At 52.0% G+C, this 17,146-nt stretch overlaps 1 protein-coding gene across 1 annotated transcript in view; it reads left to right on the forward strand.

The window, feature by feature from the left end:
* The window catches only part of Neurl1 (neuralized E3 ubiquitin protein ligase 1), a 75,398-nt gene that overhangs the window by 50,923 nt on the left and 7,329 nt on the right, over positions 1-17,146 (forward strand). Inside the window, exons 2-3 of the mRNA XM_028776401.1 lie at positions 5,401-5,642; positions 5,971-6,292. Coding sequence (XP_028632234.1) covers positions 5,401-5,642; positions 5,971-6,292 — 564 coding nt within the window. The remainder of the gene's footprint in view (positions 1-5,400; positions 5,643-5,970; positions 6,293-17,146) is intronic.

A 17,146-nucleotide genomic window follows, 5' to 3' on the forward strand; every position in this document is an offset into this window, starting at 1 on the left:
CACCACTACCACCACCACCACCATCATCACCATCACCATCACCACCACCATCACCACCACCATCACCACCACCTCCACCATCACCTCCACCTCCACCATCACCATCACCACCACCACCATCACCACCATCATCACCTCCACCTCCACCATCACCATCACCACCACCACCATCATCACCATCATCACCATCACCACCACCACCACTACCATCTTATTCTTCATCTTCATTACCTCCTTTCTCCTTCTTCCCCTCCTCCCACTCCTCCCCCTCTTCTTCCTCCTCCTTCTTGGTAAAGATTTATTTATATAATTTTAAAAACGATTTGTTTATTTTTATTTTATGTGCATTGGTGTTTTGCCTGCATGTATGTCGGTGAGAGTGTCAAAGCCCCTGGAACTGGAGTTACAGTTGTGAGCTGTCATGTGGGTGCTGGGAATAGAACCTGGGTCCTCTGGAAGAGCAGCTTGTGCTGTTAACCACTCAGCTATCTCTCCAGCCCCCTTAAAGATTTATTTTTATTTTAAATTACGTGTATGGGTGTCTCTCTTTGTGGGGGTATGTGCATACAAATGTGGGTGCCTGCTGAGGCTGAGGTTGTAGGTTGGGGGTCACCTAAAGTGGGTACTGAAACCGAACTAGGGTCCTCTGCAAGAAAAGTAAACATTCTCAACCTCTGAGCCATCTCTCCAGCTCCAAGAGCATCTTTTTATAAAGAACTCAAGGTTCAGAGTGGTAAAACAACTTGCCTGAAGTCACACAGCAATTTTCCAGCCTGGCTAAGGTTTGAACTGAAGGCTTTCTGTTTTCAGTATTCATAGATTTTTGCTCCACCCACCTCCACTCCCCCAGAAAGTTAGTCCATTTTTGTAGGAGTTGAGAATAAGGCCAGCACCTGTCAAAGCTTAGAAAGAGGCAGTCTCAAGAATGATGGAGGATTCAGCTGTCATTGAAAGACTGGTGGGGTTTGCAGAACCTCAGGCGAGGCTGGGAAAGAAGGGGTGTGGACAGGAGGACCCACTGGAGCAGAGGTCATGGAGGTGGGAAGGCACTGGGTGGTGCCCCTTGTAATGATCATACAACAGTGACTACTGAGTTGTCTCTCTGCTTCTTGTTTGATCCCATGAAGCCCTGTGGTGACCCCACTTCACAGATGGGAAAGTGGAGGCACCTTCACACAGTATTCACACACAGGGCAGAGTGCCTGGCTTGGAGACAGACAGATTGAGCTCAGATCTGGGCCCTCTGCACTCTGCCTGAGAGTCCACAAGTGTAACTTACCTTCTGAGAGTCTGTGTCAGGGTGGCATTGAGGGAAAAATCAGGACACTGCCCAGTGTGTGGCACAGGGGTTGGGCTCTGCATCATGCCTGGTGTTGCCTCCCAAACTCTGCCCACTCCTCGGCGGTTCTGCCACTTGATTCCACGGTAATTCTGGGTAAAGCTTGGTAGGAATCATGAGATCATCACCACAGAGGTTGTATGTGTGTCTGTATGTCTGTATGTGTGTGTGTCTGTATGTGTGTGTGTGTCTGTATGTGTGTGTCTGTGTGTGTGTGTGTCTATATGTGTGTGTGTCTGAGTGTGTCTGTGTGTGTGTGAGTGTACATCTGTGTGTGTGTCTATATGTGTGTGTGCGTGTGTGTGTGTCTGTATGTCTGTATGTGTGTGTGTCTGAGTGTGTCTGTGTGTGAGTGTACATCTGTGTGTGTGTCTGTATATGTGTGTGTGCGTGTGTGTGTATGTATGTATGTGTGTATGTATGTATGTGTGTGTGTGTGTGTGTGTGTGTATATACCTACCTCCCCTGGGACCCTGTGAGCTGGGTAGCTGTGGTAGGGATGTGAGCTGGAGCATGCTCAGGGTTGGGCCTGTGTTGACAACTTGTGTGCCCCAGGAAGCTGAGGAGTCCTCACTTAGCACCAGCATCACCTGGGGTCCTCGTTGAGGTCTCCATAAGCTTGTAAATGTGTCACTAATGGCTCCTACCTTGGACAGATGCTAGGAGCTGGTTGCAGGATTGGGGTCCTGCTTGCTTAGCTGTAAAGTCCTCAGGCCCACCACAAGCCACACCTTAGCTGGGATGCAGGTGCCTCCTCAGTGAACCCTGTTTCCTCTCTACCTGCTGTCTCAGGTAGACAACTTGGGGGATGAGTTCTAGTATTGATTACAAAGTCGGTAAAGCACCCTGGACACATGTTGGAAGAGCACAGTCAAGTCTTAGCTTTGCCTGACAGTCTGATACTGTCTCATTTATCTACAGAACAGGGACCCTCCAGTGTCATACTGACCATCAAAGCGATGGAAGGGAGCCCTCTCCTCTAGGCCGCCTGCCCTCTCTGGGTCCTCCAGAGCTGTGCACACGATAATTCTCAATGTGTTCTCTCTCCCCTCCCCCGAGTGGATATTCATGTCAGATGTGACAGGGAGGGAGACAACTGAAGCAGGGACTCAAGGGTGGCAGTCACTCTGGTCAGGCTGTTTAGCCCTCTGAGGGTACAGCTATCCACAATATAGCCCATAGGTGCCTCTGTGTGGTGGCCCTGGCACCTTAACCAAAGGGGTGGCTCTGTGTGTCGATCCCACACAGCAGCTTGAAGAGAAGGGTCTAGGAGCTGCCCAGTATCTGTCCTGATAGTCTTGGAACCAGAATATAGACAGGAAAAGTTAAGACCTCACACTCCCTGGCACTGAAGCTGCCAGAGTGGCTTTGTCTCCACCCACTGGGACAGAACTAGCACTCATTTCACTTTACAGGTTGGAAGGGGGCCTGTGATTAAGGTCAGAGTGTCAACCTATCTTGGCTTGGGGACCTCCTGTTAGGTGGTCTAAATCCTTAGGAGCCATTCCTGGGGCCAGGTGATGGGGTGCCTTGGTGGCTGGAAGTTCCTACCTTTCTTCCTGTTACTGTCACTATCAGAAGACCTGCCGCACTCGTGTGTGTGTGTGTGTGTGTGTGTGTGTGTGTGTGTGTGTGTAGTTCTGTGACCATGTAACAGCTGTGTAAGCTCCATGACCACCATCATTATTTAGAGAAGGTTTTTGTCAACATGAGCACTTCTTCAGGCCTCTATGTGGTCAAGCCTCTTCCCTCAGCCCCAAACTCTGAGGGCCCAGCCTTTGCCTGTCCAGTGTCACCAAGGTGCAGTCACGTAGCAGGGGACCTTTTGTGCTGGCTTTTCCACTTTTTCCAGAAGCATGCTTGGGTGAGTTGGGGATGACCACGAATCAAGCCGCTATATACTGTGTGCAGATCATGGCTGTGTTCTCACCTCACAGGGGGACAGGCTGAAGTGTGAATGTTCCGTGGCATGTGGCTTCTCAGACAGACTGACAACCTGTTTTCACCTTCCTCTGACTGCATCCCAGCAGCAAACGGGGGCCGAGAGCTCCATGTATGTTCCTGGAGGGATCCGCTTGTGTGTGTGTGTGTGCCAGAGGATGTTGTATGTCCTGGTCTGATGCTCTCTGTCTTAGTCCCTTAGAGAGAGAAAATCCTCGGCATTCCTTCTGCATCTGTCCTACTCAGCGCTGGGATTACTGGCACTAGTGTGGCTATGCCTGGATTTTTATGTGGTTACTAGGGATTTGAACTTGGATTCTCACCCTTGCATAGCAAGCAATCTTAGCCACTGAGCCATCTCTCCAGCCCCAGCAGCAGGAAACTAAGATTCAAGGTGTCTGGGGCCAGCTGGGTGCCTCCTTCAGCCATGGTATCTGGAATTACTGCTACACCCTGCCCTTGGGATGACCTCCCATCATCCACACTACCTAAAGGCCACTTAGGAAGCCCCTTTCAACTCTCTGGGACTCCTGAGATATCCCAGTCCTTGTGGCCTGATGGCTGTCAGGGTCCTTGCACCTTTGGACAGTTCTAGAACATCTTGTCTTCCTGGAGATAGCAAAGCATCCCTTTCTCATGCTAGCCCCCCCCCCCCCACACACACACATTCACACTCTGCTCCGCAGGCCTGGCACATAAGAATATGCTCTAGAGAAACCCAGAAACCCAGAGGAGTGTGCCCAAGGGTCACAGCTGGTGCTAGGCTGTGGAGCATGGTGTCTGGGGCCCTCAAGAGAAGGGAGCAGAGATGCAAAGTGACACAAACCAAAGCAAGTGTCCTGACAGGCTCGGCCTCCCAGGCCTCCAGGGCTCTCCACTCTTCTCGTCTCCATGTCTGTCTTTCCCTCCTGTGCTGAGAGAGAGGAAGGAGTCTGTGCAGAGCTGCTGCTAGCCCTGTCTCGTGCATTATTAAGTTGTTGTCTCATGAGGGCCAAACTCTGAAACACCCTAGAAGCCTGCTATAGGTGGAGGTGTCCCCTCCACCCCCTTCTGCCCTGACGTCCTCCATGGCTGTTTGCTTAAGGTGACAGGATGGGCAGGCTCCATTTTCTGTAAGACTGATCTAGGGAAGAAAGGGCATCCTTGGGGCAGCCCACATAAGGATGCCACCCAGCTGCAGACCCCGAGACACAGGCCAACCAGTGTTCCAGAGAGGGAAGTGCTGTCTAGCCAAGGAGTGGCAGATAAGCCACCAGACACCTTTCCCGTGGTCTTGCCTGTTTCTATGTCTTCAGGCTACTGCTAGCGGCACATCTGTAAAGTGCTTGCCCCTCCTCCAAGCCTGTCCTGCCCACACCTTTGTCTGGTGTCCCCAGTGCTACTGGCATGGGCAGGGTTAAGCAGCAGTGGAGCCTGTGCCACATAAAGATAACCTTGAGGGACAATTATGTCCTTGACACTGAGGCTGACGTCATCTTTATGGTCACAAGTCCACCATTGCCCGGTGTCTCCAGCTGAGTCCCAGTGCTACCCCGTCTCTTCCTCCTCCAGAGGCCTTCCCGAGAGGCAAGCCTCCTGGTGGTTCTTGGGGCGGTGGCTGCTGTGTGTCATTTAGTTCGGTGACCTCCATCCATGCCTGTGTCCTGAGAAGGACTGCTGGCTTCAGGACGAGAGCCATGGATGCTTCTTGTTTGCAGTTCCAGTTCCAAGGACAGAACTTGCTATTTCGTAGGTCATGAATGAGTATGAATAAGTAAATGAATGAAAGAAAGGAAGTCTGGGAGTGGCAGCAAGTGGTGACAGGCCACCATGGGTGGTAGTGGGAGGAGGGAACAAATCGTAATGTAAATGTCTGATATACAGGATATCTGATATGCCACCTCCAAAGGGGTCACGACCCCAGGTTGAGAACCACTTGGTGGCAGTGGCTGGGGACAAAGTGGACAGTGGCAGGAAGGCTGGTGGTCACAGCTGGCTGAACTGGTGAAGGCGTAATTGCTGAGCAATTGCAGTGAGTGGCCCCAGTTTCTTCCCTGGACCCTCCCTTAGGAGACCTCCCCACCCTGACCTGGCTCGTGGTCCTGTTAAGTCCTCTGACACTATGACCTGTTCCTTTGCAGACTCCATCGGGGGCTCCTTCCCGGTCCCCTCTCACCGATGCCATCACAAGCAGAAGCATTGCTCGCCTGCGCTGTCAGGTGGGGGGCTCCCGGCCACGCCGCTGCTCTTCCACCCCCACACTAAGGGTTCCCAGATCCTCATGGACCTCAGCCACAAGGCCGTCAAGAGGCAGGCCAGCTTCTGCAATGCCATCACCTTCAGTAACCGGCCAGTGCTCATCTACGAGCAAGTCAGGTTGAAGGTGGGCACCCCCAGACCCCTGCCTTTGACCTCTTTACTGCCATGGTCTGCTGTTCCGCTACCAGCCTGCCCCTCTGCTTCTTGCGGGTCTCTCATCCTTTCTCCTTTCCCAGCCTCCCTGGGTAGCAAGAGTCAGTGGGCGTGACCTTCACCAACCTATAGGAAGGCCCCACGGGCAGGGTGGTGGGCGGGAATGAGCCACATAATGAGTTTTCTGGCTGTAGGGCACTCCCAAGTGTTAGCTTCGGGTGATCCATAGAGTGCCCACCCCTTCCCCCTCGGTCATCTGACCAAGGAAGAGGCTGAGGCTCCTCACTCCCTGTGGCCAGATCACCAAGAAGCAATGCTGTTGGAGTGGGGCCCTGCGACTTGGCTTCACCAGCAAGGACCCTTCCCGCATCCACCCCGACTCACTTCCCAAGTACGCCTGCCCTGACCTGGTGTCTCAGAGTGGCTTCTGGGCCAAAGCGTTGCCTGAGGAGTTTGCCAACGAGGGCAACATCATTGCCTTCTGGGTGGACAAGAAGGGCCGCGTCTTCTACCGGATCAATGAGTCAGCCGCTATGCTTTTCTTCAGTGGGGTCCGAACGGTGGACCCACTCTGGGCCCTGGTGGACGTCTACGGCCTCACGCGGGGTGTCCAGCTGCTAGGTGAGTGGCTTCCCTCTGCTCCATTAGTTGCAGGTGCTGGGACTGACCTTCATTCCCATGAGTCATGGCGGCTGCCGGTGGTATCCATAAAGTTAGGGGCCCAGGAGCCACGTTACGGCTTTCCCATGAACTGCAGTGTGCTGTTCCTGGCCACAGCTTTGGCAAGTGAGGCCTAGCCCTCGGGGTGCTCTGTGAGTTGAGAGCAACTTTCACCCACCAGGAGTGGCAGCCTTGTTCATTGCTCTCAGTAACCATTGTCAACCGAAGCCTAGGCGTGTCTTATAGCAACCCTGGGCCTCTATTGGAGGAGACTCACATTCAAAGCTGTTAAGTCCTTCGTGGATGAGTGGTGAGGCCAGCTCTGCACACTTGGTCTGCCCAGCCCTTAACTAAGCCCTAGCCCTGGCCTACAGTCCCAGTGGCACCCAGACTTCATGCTTACCCAAGAGCTTTCTGCAGGGATTTTAAGGGGATGAGAGAGGGGAGCAGTAGGCACCGGGAGGCTCAGACCCCTCAGAGGGAAAGGACAAATAGGCTATAGGACCTACCATGGGGACATCAGAAGATGGGGACCTAAGCAGCAAAGGGCAGACTTCTCGGCCGTGGAATTGGCCAGGACTGCCAAGGGCATCGGAGAATCTGATGGCGTAAGGTGATCACCAATGAGCTGGTAACGGAGGTGAGAGTTTAACCCAGCCTGTCTTTCCAGCTTGATCTGTGTGTACATATATATTCAAGTGTGTGCTTGCAGGCATATCAGCTCTGCATACAGGCAGAGTCTGATCAAGCCTCAACTTCCTCATCTGGAAAATGGGCCGTGGGAAGAGTTAAAGAGGCTGAATAAAGTTAGCTGGCACTGTCCTAGATATCAAACCTATGTCTAGCCGGACACTTGCTGCTTCTGTCCCCATCCCCACTCCCTTTCCCTTGCAGAGAGAAATGCCATAAAGGGGGTACAAACCTGGTTTCCGTTTTTCCTTTCTGACTTCTAAGCCTGGAAGCTGGGAATGCTTTCGGAATGCTTCCCCTTGCATGAGACAGGACTGTGAAAGTAAAAGCACAGGCCTGCGTAACTGCCAGAGGGCTGCGGGTTTAGTTCCAAACGTCAGGAGGTTGTTTTTATTAACTAGCAGTTTGGGAACTTTCTGTTTTTCAAGTCAATAAAAGTGTGCCTGCATTTATGCTGACATATTGAGAGCCCAAATGAGCTATTCCTGGTGACAGCTACTGAAGAAGGGTATCTGGGCTGACTGGGAGGCCTCCTCAACTTCCTGTATGTACAAGGGACACCTGAGGCCTCTATTTGCCAGAAATTGTGTGTCTTAGCCAGAGAGACAGATCAGGCTGGATCCTGGTCTAGCCTGCAAACAGGTAGCAAGCCCATCTGTACTGTGTGGCAGTAAGAACCGTGTTGAAGTGATTGTCAGTCATCCCTACCTGTCCTGGGGAAGACGATGCTTAACCCAACTCACATGAATCCCTTCCTGCTGTCCTGGTGCCCCCTGGGTCTCACACTGTAAGGCAGTAGCATTCCAAAGCTTAAGTGTGAGCCCCAACCCACTCAACCCAGTCCAGACTCAACCATCTCCTTGGAAAAATGTCTTGGAGTCCCATGTCTTACCCAGGTCCCTGCCACGTGGCGGGAGGCAGAGAGTGAGTGACTTCCTGCTCTTGAGGTGATCTTGCTGGGTGAAGGTGAAGGAGGAGTAAGCATTACTCTTCATCCTCCCTAAGCAAAGAATACTCCTTCCTCCCCCCAGGAGTGAGAATCAGGCCCAGAGCCCCCAGCATGCTAGGCAGGTGCTCTCCCACCAAGCGGGAGATCTTTTCATTTTGAGACAGAGTCTCACTGGGTTGCCCAGGCTGGCTGTGAACTTTGTATTCTCCTGCCTCAGCTTTCTATGTGGCTGAGATTACAAGCCTATTCCACCAGGTCCAAGAGTGCTTTTCCTCACAGTGTCCACTCTGGCCTGAAGGCCCAGCTTGGAAGCTGCCTCTTCCCTGAGGCCTCTGGGTAGAATTTTCTTTTCTATCCTCTGAAGTCTCGGGAGCCTTGTGTCTCTGTCCCCACAGGACAGGCGTTCCTTTGAGGAAGGGACCCAGCTCTTACTCTCTTTAGAGAAGTGGGTCTCAACCTGTGGGTCCACAGCCTCTTTTGGGGGAGTGGTGGTGTCGAACAACCATTTCACAGGGGTGGCCTAAGGCCACCAGAAGACACATATTTACGTTACAGTTCAAAACAGTAGCAAAATCAGTTATAGAGTAGCAATGAAAATTATTTTACTGTTGGGGGTCACCACAACCTGAAGAACTGTATTCAGAGGTTGCAGCATTGGGAAGGTGGAGATACCCCCGCTGTGGACTATCTCAGCCAACCTTGTAAGCCTTGCTGGGGACAGGATGCGGGATGGGAGGGGAGAGTGGAGGCTTGCTGAAGGGGAGGGGAGGCCTGGGACTTGTTAGCTGAAGAAAAGAACAGGTGGGTGGGGATAAAGGAGACCAGCCCTACCCTCGGACAGTCCCAGGCTCACTGGACAGTTAGGGAGGCAAAGGAGACACCAAGACTCAGTCAACATACAACCTGGGAGGGTGGTAAATTGCTAACCTCTGTGGTCATAGAATCCCTTCCGTCTACCCAGCCGCTTCCATCATTAGCTCACTTAGCCTCTCGGCAGGCCTAGAAGAGTGTTTTTCATCCCCATTTGGCAGGGAGAAGACTGAGGTTTGAGGAAGGCCTGGCCTGCCCATGTAAGGATGTGGGCGAGCTGGGTCTGAACAAGGAGTTCCACGATAAAGCGGTGCCTTTTCCGTGGCCCTTCAGCAGGTTTAAACAAAACAAGGGAGGCAGGATGTCAAGGGAGGCTCAGGTCTGTGACTTCTTGAAAGAGGAGGCTCAAGCTGGACCTACATGTTCCAGGAGACTGTGGGACGGGGAGGAGTGTGACTAGTGGCGTGGGCCTCCGATCCTCAGGGCATTGGGGGATAGGTGGGGATGGAAGCCGGAGATGAATCAGCAGCAGGGCCTCGTGCTGGCACTGGAGCCCAGGCTGTCCAACCCAGCCTGACCCACACCCTTTCTGTGACTATACATGGGTTTGCTCTGAGTGGTTCGCTCGCCCTTGGATCTCCCCGCAGGCGACTCTGCATGCTCGATAAGGCCGGAGCCTGTGATTGCTGTCCTGCCCGTAAATCATCGCGATCCCTGGCGGTTTCAAACGGGGATTATGGCCCCTAAAGTCAATTAGCGGATTAAAATAGCTCTTCTTTTTGCCCCTCCTAAATTGATTTGTGTGGATGTATAAAACAGGAGAGGCAGAGGCGGGAGGGAGATGAGTGGCATGGATAACAAGAGAGGGTAGGAATGAAGGCAGGAATCCCTCAAGGCCTCTAAGGTGGCCCTGACTTCACTCTTACCAAGTCCTGGGATTCTAGGCCTGGGCCACTATGCCCAACATTTCTGAATCTTCCATTGTCCCCCCTCTTACCAGCTAACTCTCCTTTTAAGAACCTTTTCTCGTTTCCTTTCTTGGTGGTTCTGAAGGTGAGCCGATCTTTCCTGGGATGAATACTCCCCAGAGGTTGTGTGGCCTTTAGGAATTTCCTTCAGGTTTGACCCTGTCTCCTCCAGCTTCTCTGTGGGGACTCCACACCTTACCTGTCTGGTCTTCAGAGTACAGGTGTACCCAAGTGCCTGGTACTCTGTGCGTGTACCATCCATTAGGTATTTGCGCCTGCCCCCGGGTGAATGGCCATGTCCCTGAAGTGGACAGTTTAGAGCTGGGGTCTCACCCTCCTCAGCTGCAGCCCAGACACAATCATCAGGCCAACTCCAGGCCACTTCCTTATGTGCTGGAGCTCAGTAGCTCTTGCTCTTTCCTGCCGGTGCCCTGGCCCAGACCTGGGATGGTATCTCCAAGAATAACAGCTTCCTACCTCCAGGAAGAAGGGCCTGCCAGCAACCAAATAAACACAAGTTTTATGGGGTGATTAATACAAGAACAGATAAACTCCTCTCCTAGTTTCCTGTGATCTCCTTGTTTCTCTTAGAAATGCTAGCTTGGTGTGGAACATAGGCCTGTAATCTCAGCCCTTAGGAGGCTGAGGCAGGAAGGTTGTGAGTTCAAGATCAGCCTGGACTATATGAGACTTTGTATCTTCTAAAGGGGGGAAAACTTGGAAAAAGCATCTATGATCTTTCAAAAGGCTGGTGAGCTCAGACCCCACTCTCAAGGTCTCCTGGAAATCACGCTGTGCCCATGGCCTGGGCTCTCTGCAGAGGAAAGAGACTGAAAGGAGAATTGAAAACTCATCTCCTGACCTGGAGGACTTTTACACCAAGGGTCATGCCGTATCAGAGGTGCAAAGTGGCCCAACTCTGATTCCACAGTTAAATGTGACCCAGCGCCTACAACTGTAGGATGCCTCTAGCAATAATCCCGGGGACTTCTGTGGGAAAAGAAGCTCAGGTTAAAAGAATGGAGTCGTAGAAGGACAGTTTAGTCATAAATGGGTTACGCTGGCACAGAGCAGGGAACGAACCAACAGGGAGCCCATCCTGGGAGGGGCATGAAGAAGAAGGGCAGCAGGCTATGCCGTGTGACCACGGGAGTTGTGTACAAGTGGCCACATGGAAAGAGAGCTTCAAATTAAATGGCCCTGTGGTCCCTGTTCTATTATTTAATATAAACTGTGGCTGACAGAGGAGGAGGGCCAGGCCCACACTGAAGTGGGGAGCCAGTCTGGACATGAGGTTAGTGTAAGCAGACCTGGTGCCACATCAGAGTGGCAGTGGCCAATGCAAGAGGGCTGGAAGTGAGGGCTTACAAGAGTTCAATTCCTCCTACTCCTCTCCCTGAAGCATATTTCCAGGGCTGAGTGGAGACTCAGGTGGCATGGCATTGGGCCAGATCCTAAGAGGCCGCTTATCCAGGGCAATGGTCCAACTTTGCAGCCCTGCACTGAGAGACACCTCAGACTCTGGAGACGAGGCCCAGGGGCTGCATGTGTCCCAGGTGTGCTGTCCACAGCTGAGGGCTGGACTGCCATCTGGGGGACTTGCTGCTTCCCTGGATAAACCAATGTTTATGTCCAGCCTTAGCTGCTGGCTTCAAGAGGCTAATTGTATTTCAAGGAACCTGTTCTGTCTGGTTTTGGGATGGGGTAGAGCACTGGGGATGCTATGCTGATGAGGCGCTCTCTCTCTCTCTCTCTCTCTCTCTCTCTCTCTCTCTATCTCTATCTCTATCTCTATCTCTATCTCTATCTCTATCTCTATCTCTGACAATTCTTCAGTTCTGAGTGAGGCAGTGTACACACATGGGAAGCCCAGGCAGGAAGATGAAGTCATACTCAGATATATATATATATTGAATTTGAGGCTAGCCTGGGCTACAGGAGAATCTATTTCAATTCCAATGTTCCTTCTATCCCCAAATTTTACTGTTCCTTCTTCAAAGACTCTTCCAGGCATTTTCTTCTTCTCACCTCAAATCTTGCCAACTGTGTCAAGGTCTGGGCACCAAACCCTCCCCCCTTCCACCCAGACTCCCCCCCCCCCTTGTGTAGGATGATGTATCTTCCCCTGAACATCTGGGCATGTGCAGGTCTAAGTGGTTTGCATGGTGCATTGTCATGCCTTCTACGGTGACATGTATTCTCTTTGCGCAGGGGAAGGTGTTGTGTGTGTTTGCTGAGAGGCCTAAGGGCCTCGGGTGGTAGTGGCTTGTCTGAACCAGGGGCCTTCGTGGCATTGCCTTCCAGCTTCTCTAGTTCTGTGTTCCTTCTTAAGTCTGAATGGCCACCTCCAGGTGGTCACTGAGGACCTGTTGTGTCTGGAGCTCAAGGTAGAAAGGATGCTGTGCAGAGGAGGCTACCAGAGTTCCAGCGGTATTAGTCCGAGAAACAGGTAGGGGGATCCCAGGGTATCTGACAGCAGTGAGGGCAGGTCTCACTGCCCGTGTTCTTCATAGATTCTCAAGGGCTTCATCTGGCTCTCCTGTCCCAAAGCAGACTAGCCTGGGGCAGCATGAGGTCACATCCATGAGATTGCCAAACCGGGGCTGTCTATCACCTACAGAAAAGGCAACGCCACACTTCTACCTAATGTGTCACCGCCTCCAGGTGTAGTTCTAGGGGCCTTCATAATAAGACCCACAGGGGCGAGAGGGTCATAGTGAAACCTGAGGGAAGGAAGGAGCTGAGACCTATACAACTGGGGACCAGGCCCTCATTTCAGAAGCAGAAGAAAGCCATCAAATTAAGACCTGACCCAGCGGCTTGGGAGCCATGGGTAATTCCCAGACTCTCTTGCCTTGGACTCTGGATTCCTTGGGCGTAATTATACATGCCCCACTTAGCTCGCAGGTATCTGCAGAGGCTCGCAGATACAGGAAAGTGTTTATGGTGTGAGAAGTGTTTTTTTTTTTAATCTTTAGCTTAAAAAAGAATACCCAGTTTGCCACGGTCACCATCACCATCATCACCATCACCAAACAGAGAACTCCATGCCGGACTTTTAGATGAAGGAAAGCCTCGCAATCTAAGTTTCCTGGGATAAGAAATACAGGTCTCCAGTGGAGTTCTTTAGAACCCTGGGGGCTCTCCAGGATATTTCTAAGACAGTGAAGAGGCATGAGGAGACAGGGTCATGGGGCCTACCTGCCAGGCTTCGACCACAATGTACCACTGGAGCAAAGATAGCCCTGCCTTAAAAAACAAACCACTTGAAGTGGGTGTCCCCATTCACACCTGCCTCCCTAGCCATTGGAAGGCTGATGCACGTGGATTGCTGAGTTCCAGGCCATCCTGAGATACAGAAATCCTGTCTCAAAAACTAAGAATATAAAACCAAATTCAACCACACGCAAAAAAACACAACAACCAACCAAAGCAACAAAAGTTTGAGAGCTGCTACACTAAATGATTCTGGGAGCCTCTGGCGCTCGTGATTCAACCAACGAGTCTGACTTCGAGTGATTCTGAAACGGTCTACGCTTCCCTCAGGGGGCCTCAGAAATCGTGTTTGTTTTTTTTCTGGGCAGCCCATAGCTGAGTTTCAGAGGCGAGGGTGGAGGCCAGTGTGGTTTTCAGAGCACTGCCCAGTGGTCCATCTGAGCCTCCATGGCTCCTTCCCCTGCCTGGGTCAGACGCAGACCAGCAGGCCGATGTTTATGGAGACAGTGAATGTGCTGGCAGCACCTTCCAAACAGGGGCTGGCTGCCGCAGCCCCGTGGTTAAAGATTCCCCAGTGCTGCGGATGTGAGAATCCAAACAAACAGGCGTCTGGGCTGGTGGTGGCCCAGCTTCAGAAGAGGCCTCCATGGCAGTGTCAAAACCCTGCCTTAGTCACCCTGTGCAGCTGGCTGTGTGTCGCAGGGCTGGGTAGCCTCTGAGTGAGAGCTGGCCCGTGGCTCTCGTCACCAGCCACCGTTCCCCATGGCCTGGCTCAGGTTGGCTTCCATGAACTTGTCTGCAGTATTACACCTCACATGCCTTTCACCAGCTGCCTGCCCTGCTCCTGAGGCGAGTCCTTCACTGACCCTCTCCGAAACAGTCAGAGTTGGAGAGCTTTATTCAAGGTGACATTTATCAAAAAAAAAAAAAAAAAGAGACTCTGAGGAGCACCCACACACACACACACCAGTATGATCTACCACACAAAAATCCAAACCAGAGAAGCTTTTCTTTTCCAGGACGGTTCCCTGTAGCCCAAGCTGACTTCAGATTCATTATGTACTTTAGGGATGGATAACCTTGAGCTTGATCTTGAACTTCTGATGCTTCTGCCTCAGAAGTCATCCGGAGTTCTCGGATTACAAGAGTGCGCCACCGTGTCTGGGTAGTTAGGTCCTGAATATCAAACCCAAGAATTTGCATTCTAGGTAAGCACCCTACCAATTGAGCTGGTGTCCTGCCCAAGGAGAGTTACTTTTTGACAGAGTTAAATAGAGTTAGGGGCTAGGAAGCTTTTTGAGGAGGTGAGTCTCCTGTTCCTAGGTCCATTCTAGGCAAGGCTGAGCGAGAAGGTGGCCGGGATATGTAGGTTGCCTAGCCCCTTGCCCTCCTCTTTCTTTGAGCTATTTAATCTGAGATGCTGAAATTACTGTAACCATGCCTCATTAGGATTCTTCCTTCTCTAAAACTTAAACTAGCTGTCTGCTGATTCTCAAGACACAGGTCCTGGCTTGTCTTCTGCCTATGGGTCAGTACATTACAAAACCTTGCAGGGCCTGGTTATTGCTGCTCTGGACCAGAACCATTGCCAGGCACCAGAATTGGCAGGCACCAAAGGGACATGAAGCACAGTGGCTAATCAGTTTCTCTCAATGTCTTGTGCCATGTCTGCCTCCATCGCTAACCCGTCCTGAGCGAGCAGAGTGTCTCCAGCACTGATTGCATAATGTGTTGTTTCCAAATGTGGGGCCGTGCCATGGCTGGTGGTTCCGGGTTACCTGTGTCCTGGGAGAGTCCCAAGGAGTTCTCTTGGATTTGGGGGCTGGACACAGCTGTGCCCCATTGCCATGCTAGCTCACTCCGGGGCTCTTTGCCTCTGTCGTGCGGTAGGTGCTCTGTGTCTCAAGTTGCAACTATTTCGGGGCTTTGCACAGCTGACCTGCCGCTAGGACGGTTATTTGGAGCCTGCTGGCTGCCCACAGCTGCTCCTGCTGGGTGCTGGAGAGGAAGGGGAGAAGACATTCTTAGGCTGGGGCTAGCCACTCCCAGCTGCTCCTGGGCCTCAGCTCCCAGCTCAACAACATTTCCAATAAGGCCACTTCCTAGCATCGTCTGTCTGTCTGTCTGTCTGTCTGTCCGACCGTCTTTCCATTCATTCTCTCATTCCTTCTCCGTAAGCCTCCACGTTAGCTGCTTCTCCTGGGTTCTCAGTCAGTAATTTCAAAGAATATTTCCTGGGTGCCCACTGTGACCTGTGTGTCTACAGACAGCATGAGGAAATATCTTTGCGTGGTGGGCGTGTGTGTGGTTGTGGGGGTTGAGCCCAGAGCCTTGTGCATGCAAGGGCGTGTGCTTTACCACTGACCACACCCCCCAGCCTCAACTGCTAGTATCTGAAGTTATCTGGGCAACAGGGGCTCTGCCTGCTTTGGCCTGTCAGAACTTGTCGAGGCAGGCATGTGCCTCCATTCTGTAGGCATACCATCACATGCTATGGCAAAGTTGCTTACAAATAGTTGCAACTTGAGACACAGAGCACCCAGTGCACGGCAGAGGCAATGGGCCCCTGAGTGGGCCAGCATGGCAATGGGTGTCCAGCCCCCAAACCCAAGAGAACACCTTGGGACACCCACCCCCCCAGGCTACCAGCTAAGTATCAGGTAGAACATTTAACACATGGGAACAGTGGCTTGTATTGACATGTAATCACGTGTGCCAGGGACTTTACCAAGTGCCCAGTGGACCTTTTATCACATCCCTGCAGGGTCCTTCCAAGATGAGCCTCAAAATCCGGCTTTATATAAATCAGACATTTATATAAATCTCTCACAGCTGAAGCAAAAGGACTCAGGAGGTTCCGCTGTGTCCAAGACCATGCAGCTGCTAAGGCAACGGCGAAGTCAAGATCCGAACCCAGGATGATGACTTCAAGTTCCCATCAGCATATTGCTTACCAGTATATCGATTTGGTTATGAAACCCAACCAATTGATACCCCAAATACTCTTCAGTTGGTGGCATTGTTTGAAGTAGAATGTACATGTCTTTGAATGTCCTGTACCCGAGATTCGTGGAGCATATCTGGAGTACTGGCTGGGTCCATCCACTCTCTAAGTGGTGGGAAGTATGTGTGTGATCATCAGGATTGAGGGAGAGGCGTCTTCAACACAGGCTCAGAGCTCCGCTGTGGTGACTTAGACGCAGAGATGAAGAGATCAGTTTAAGAGAGACCAACCCCTCAGAGGCCAAGTCCTTTTTTTTGCTTCCTGAGCAACTTTTGTAAGCAATGTCCACAAACTTGACTTGGGCTCCTGTAAACTACCCCACAGCCTGCCCAGCTCTGTGTCTCTGAACACACAGTCCTGAGAGGATGGGGCAGCCCATGTGAGATCCTTCCCATAGGCCATGGCTGGGCATCTCTGAACAACTGGTTCCTTTCCTCCTTGATGTTTCCCTCTCCTCTCTTCTCCCGACTCCTTAGAGTCCCCAAAAGCCTGGTACCGAAATCCCTCAGGAGCCAGGCAACAGAAGCTGGTTCTCTAGTGCCCAGGGGCCTCCCTGCCATTGTCTCCCTCCACTGACCTCCTTCTCCTTCCTGTCCAAGGCTTCCCCTCACCTCTGCCTCTGCAGTCCCCAGCCTCCAAGCCATAGCCATCCTTGTCAGAGTCAATTCCCTGGAATAATCGAGTTTTCCGGTTGGTTCCCTCCTCCTTGCCAACGCAATGCTGGGTAACCCCAGCCAGGCCCCAGGAGACTTTTGGAGCAGCCTGAGACTTAGAGGAAGGGTGGCACCTGACCTTCCTGAATCCAGATAGCACTGCTTCTAGAAGGTGCAAGGGGAGGGGAACAGAGCGCAGAGGCTTTACAGTCTCCTCTACCTTCTGGGAAGGCCAATCATGGCCTCTGTTCTTGCTGGCTTAGTCTCCCAGGCTTTGCTGGAAGACTTGGACACTCGGGAAGGCATAGGTCATGGTGTGGCTTATAGTGATGCCAGTCAGATTTAGGGACACTAATTCTGCAAAAAGGGTTCCATCAGAAATGAGTGTGGCATTGGGGGATGCTCCAATATTGAGTCTCCGCACGTGGTGGCTGACACCCAACATCCCAGATCTATGTCTACAGTGGGATGGCCCCCATGGGCTGCTTTAAGGATACCATGCAGGGTCATCCACAGCACATGTCA

This window comes from Grammomys surdaster, unplaced genomic scaffold (assembly GCF_004785775.1).
Source record: "Grammomys surdaster isolate TR1022 unplaced genomic scaffold, NIH_TR_1.0 66, whole genome shotgun sequence".
In the NCBI taxonomy this organism is placed as follows: domain Eukaryota; kingdom Metazoa; phylum Chordata; class Mammalia; order Rodentia; family Muridae; genus Grammomys; species Grammomys surdaster.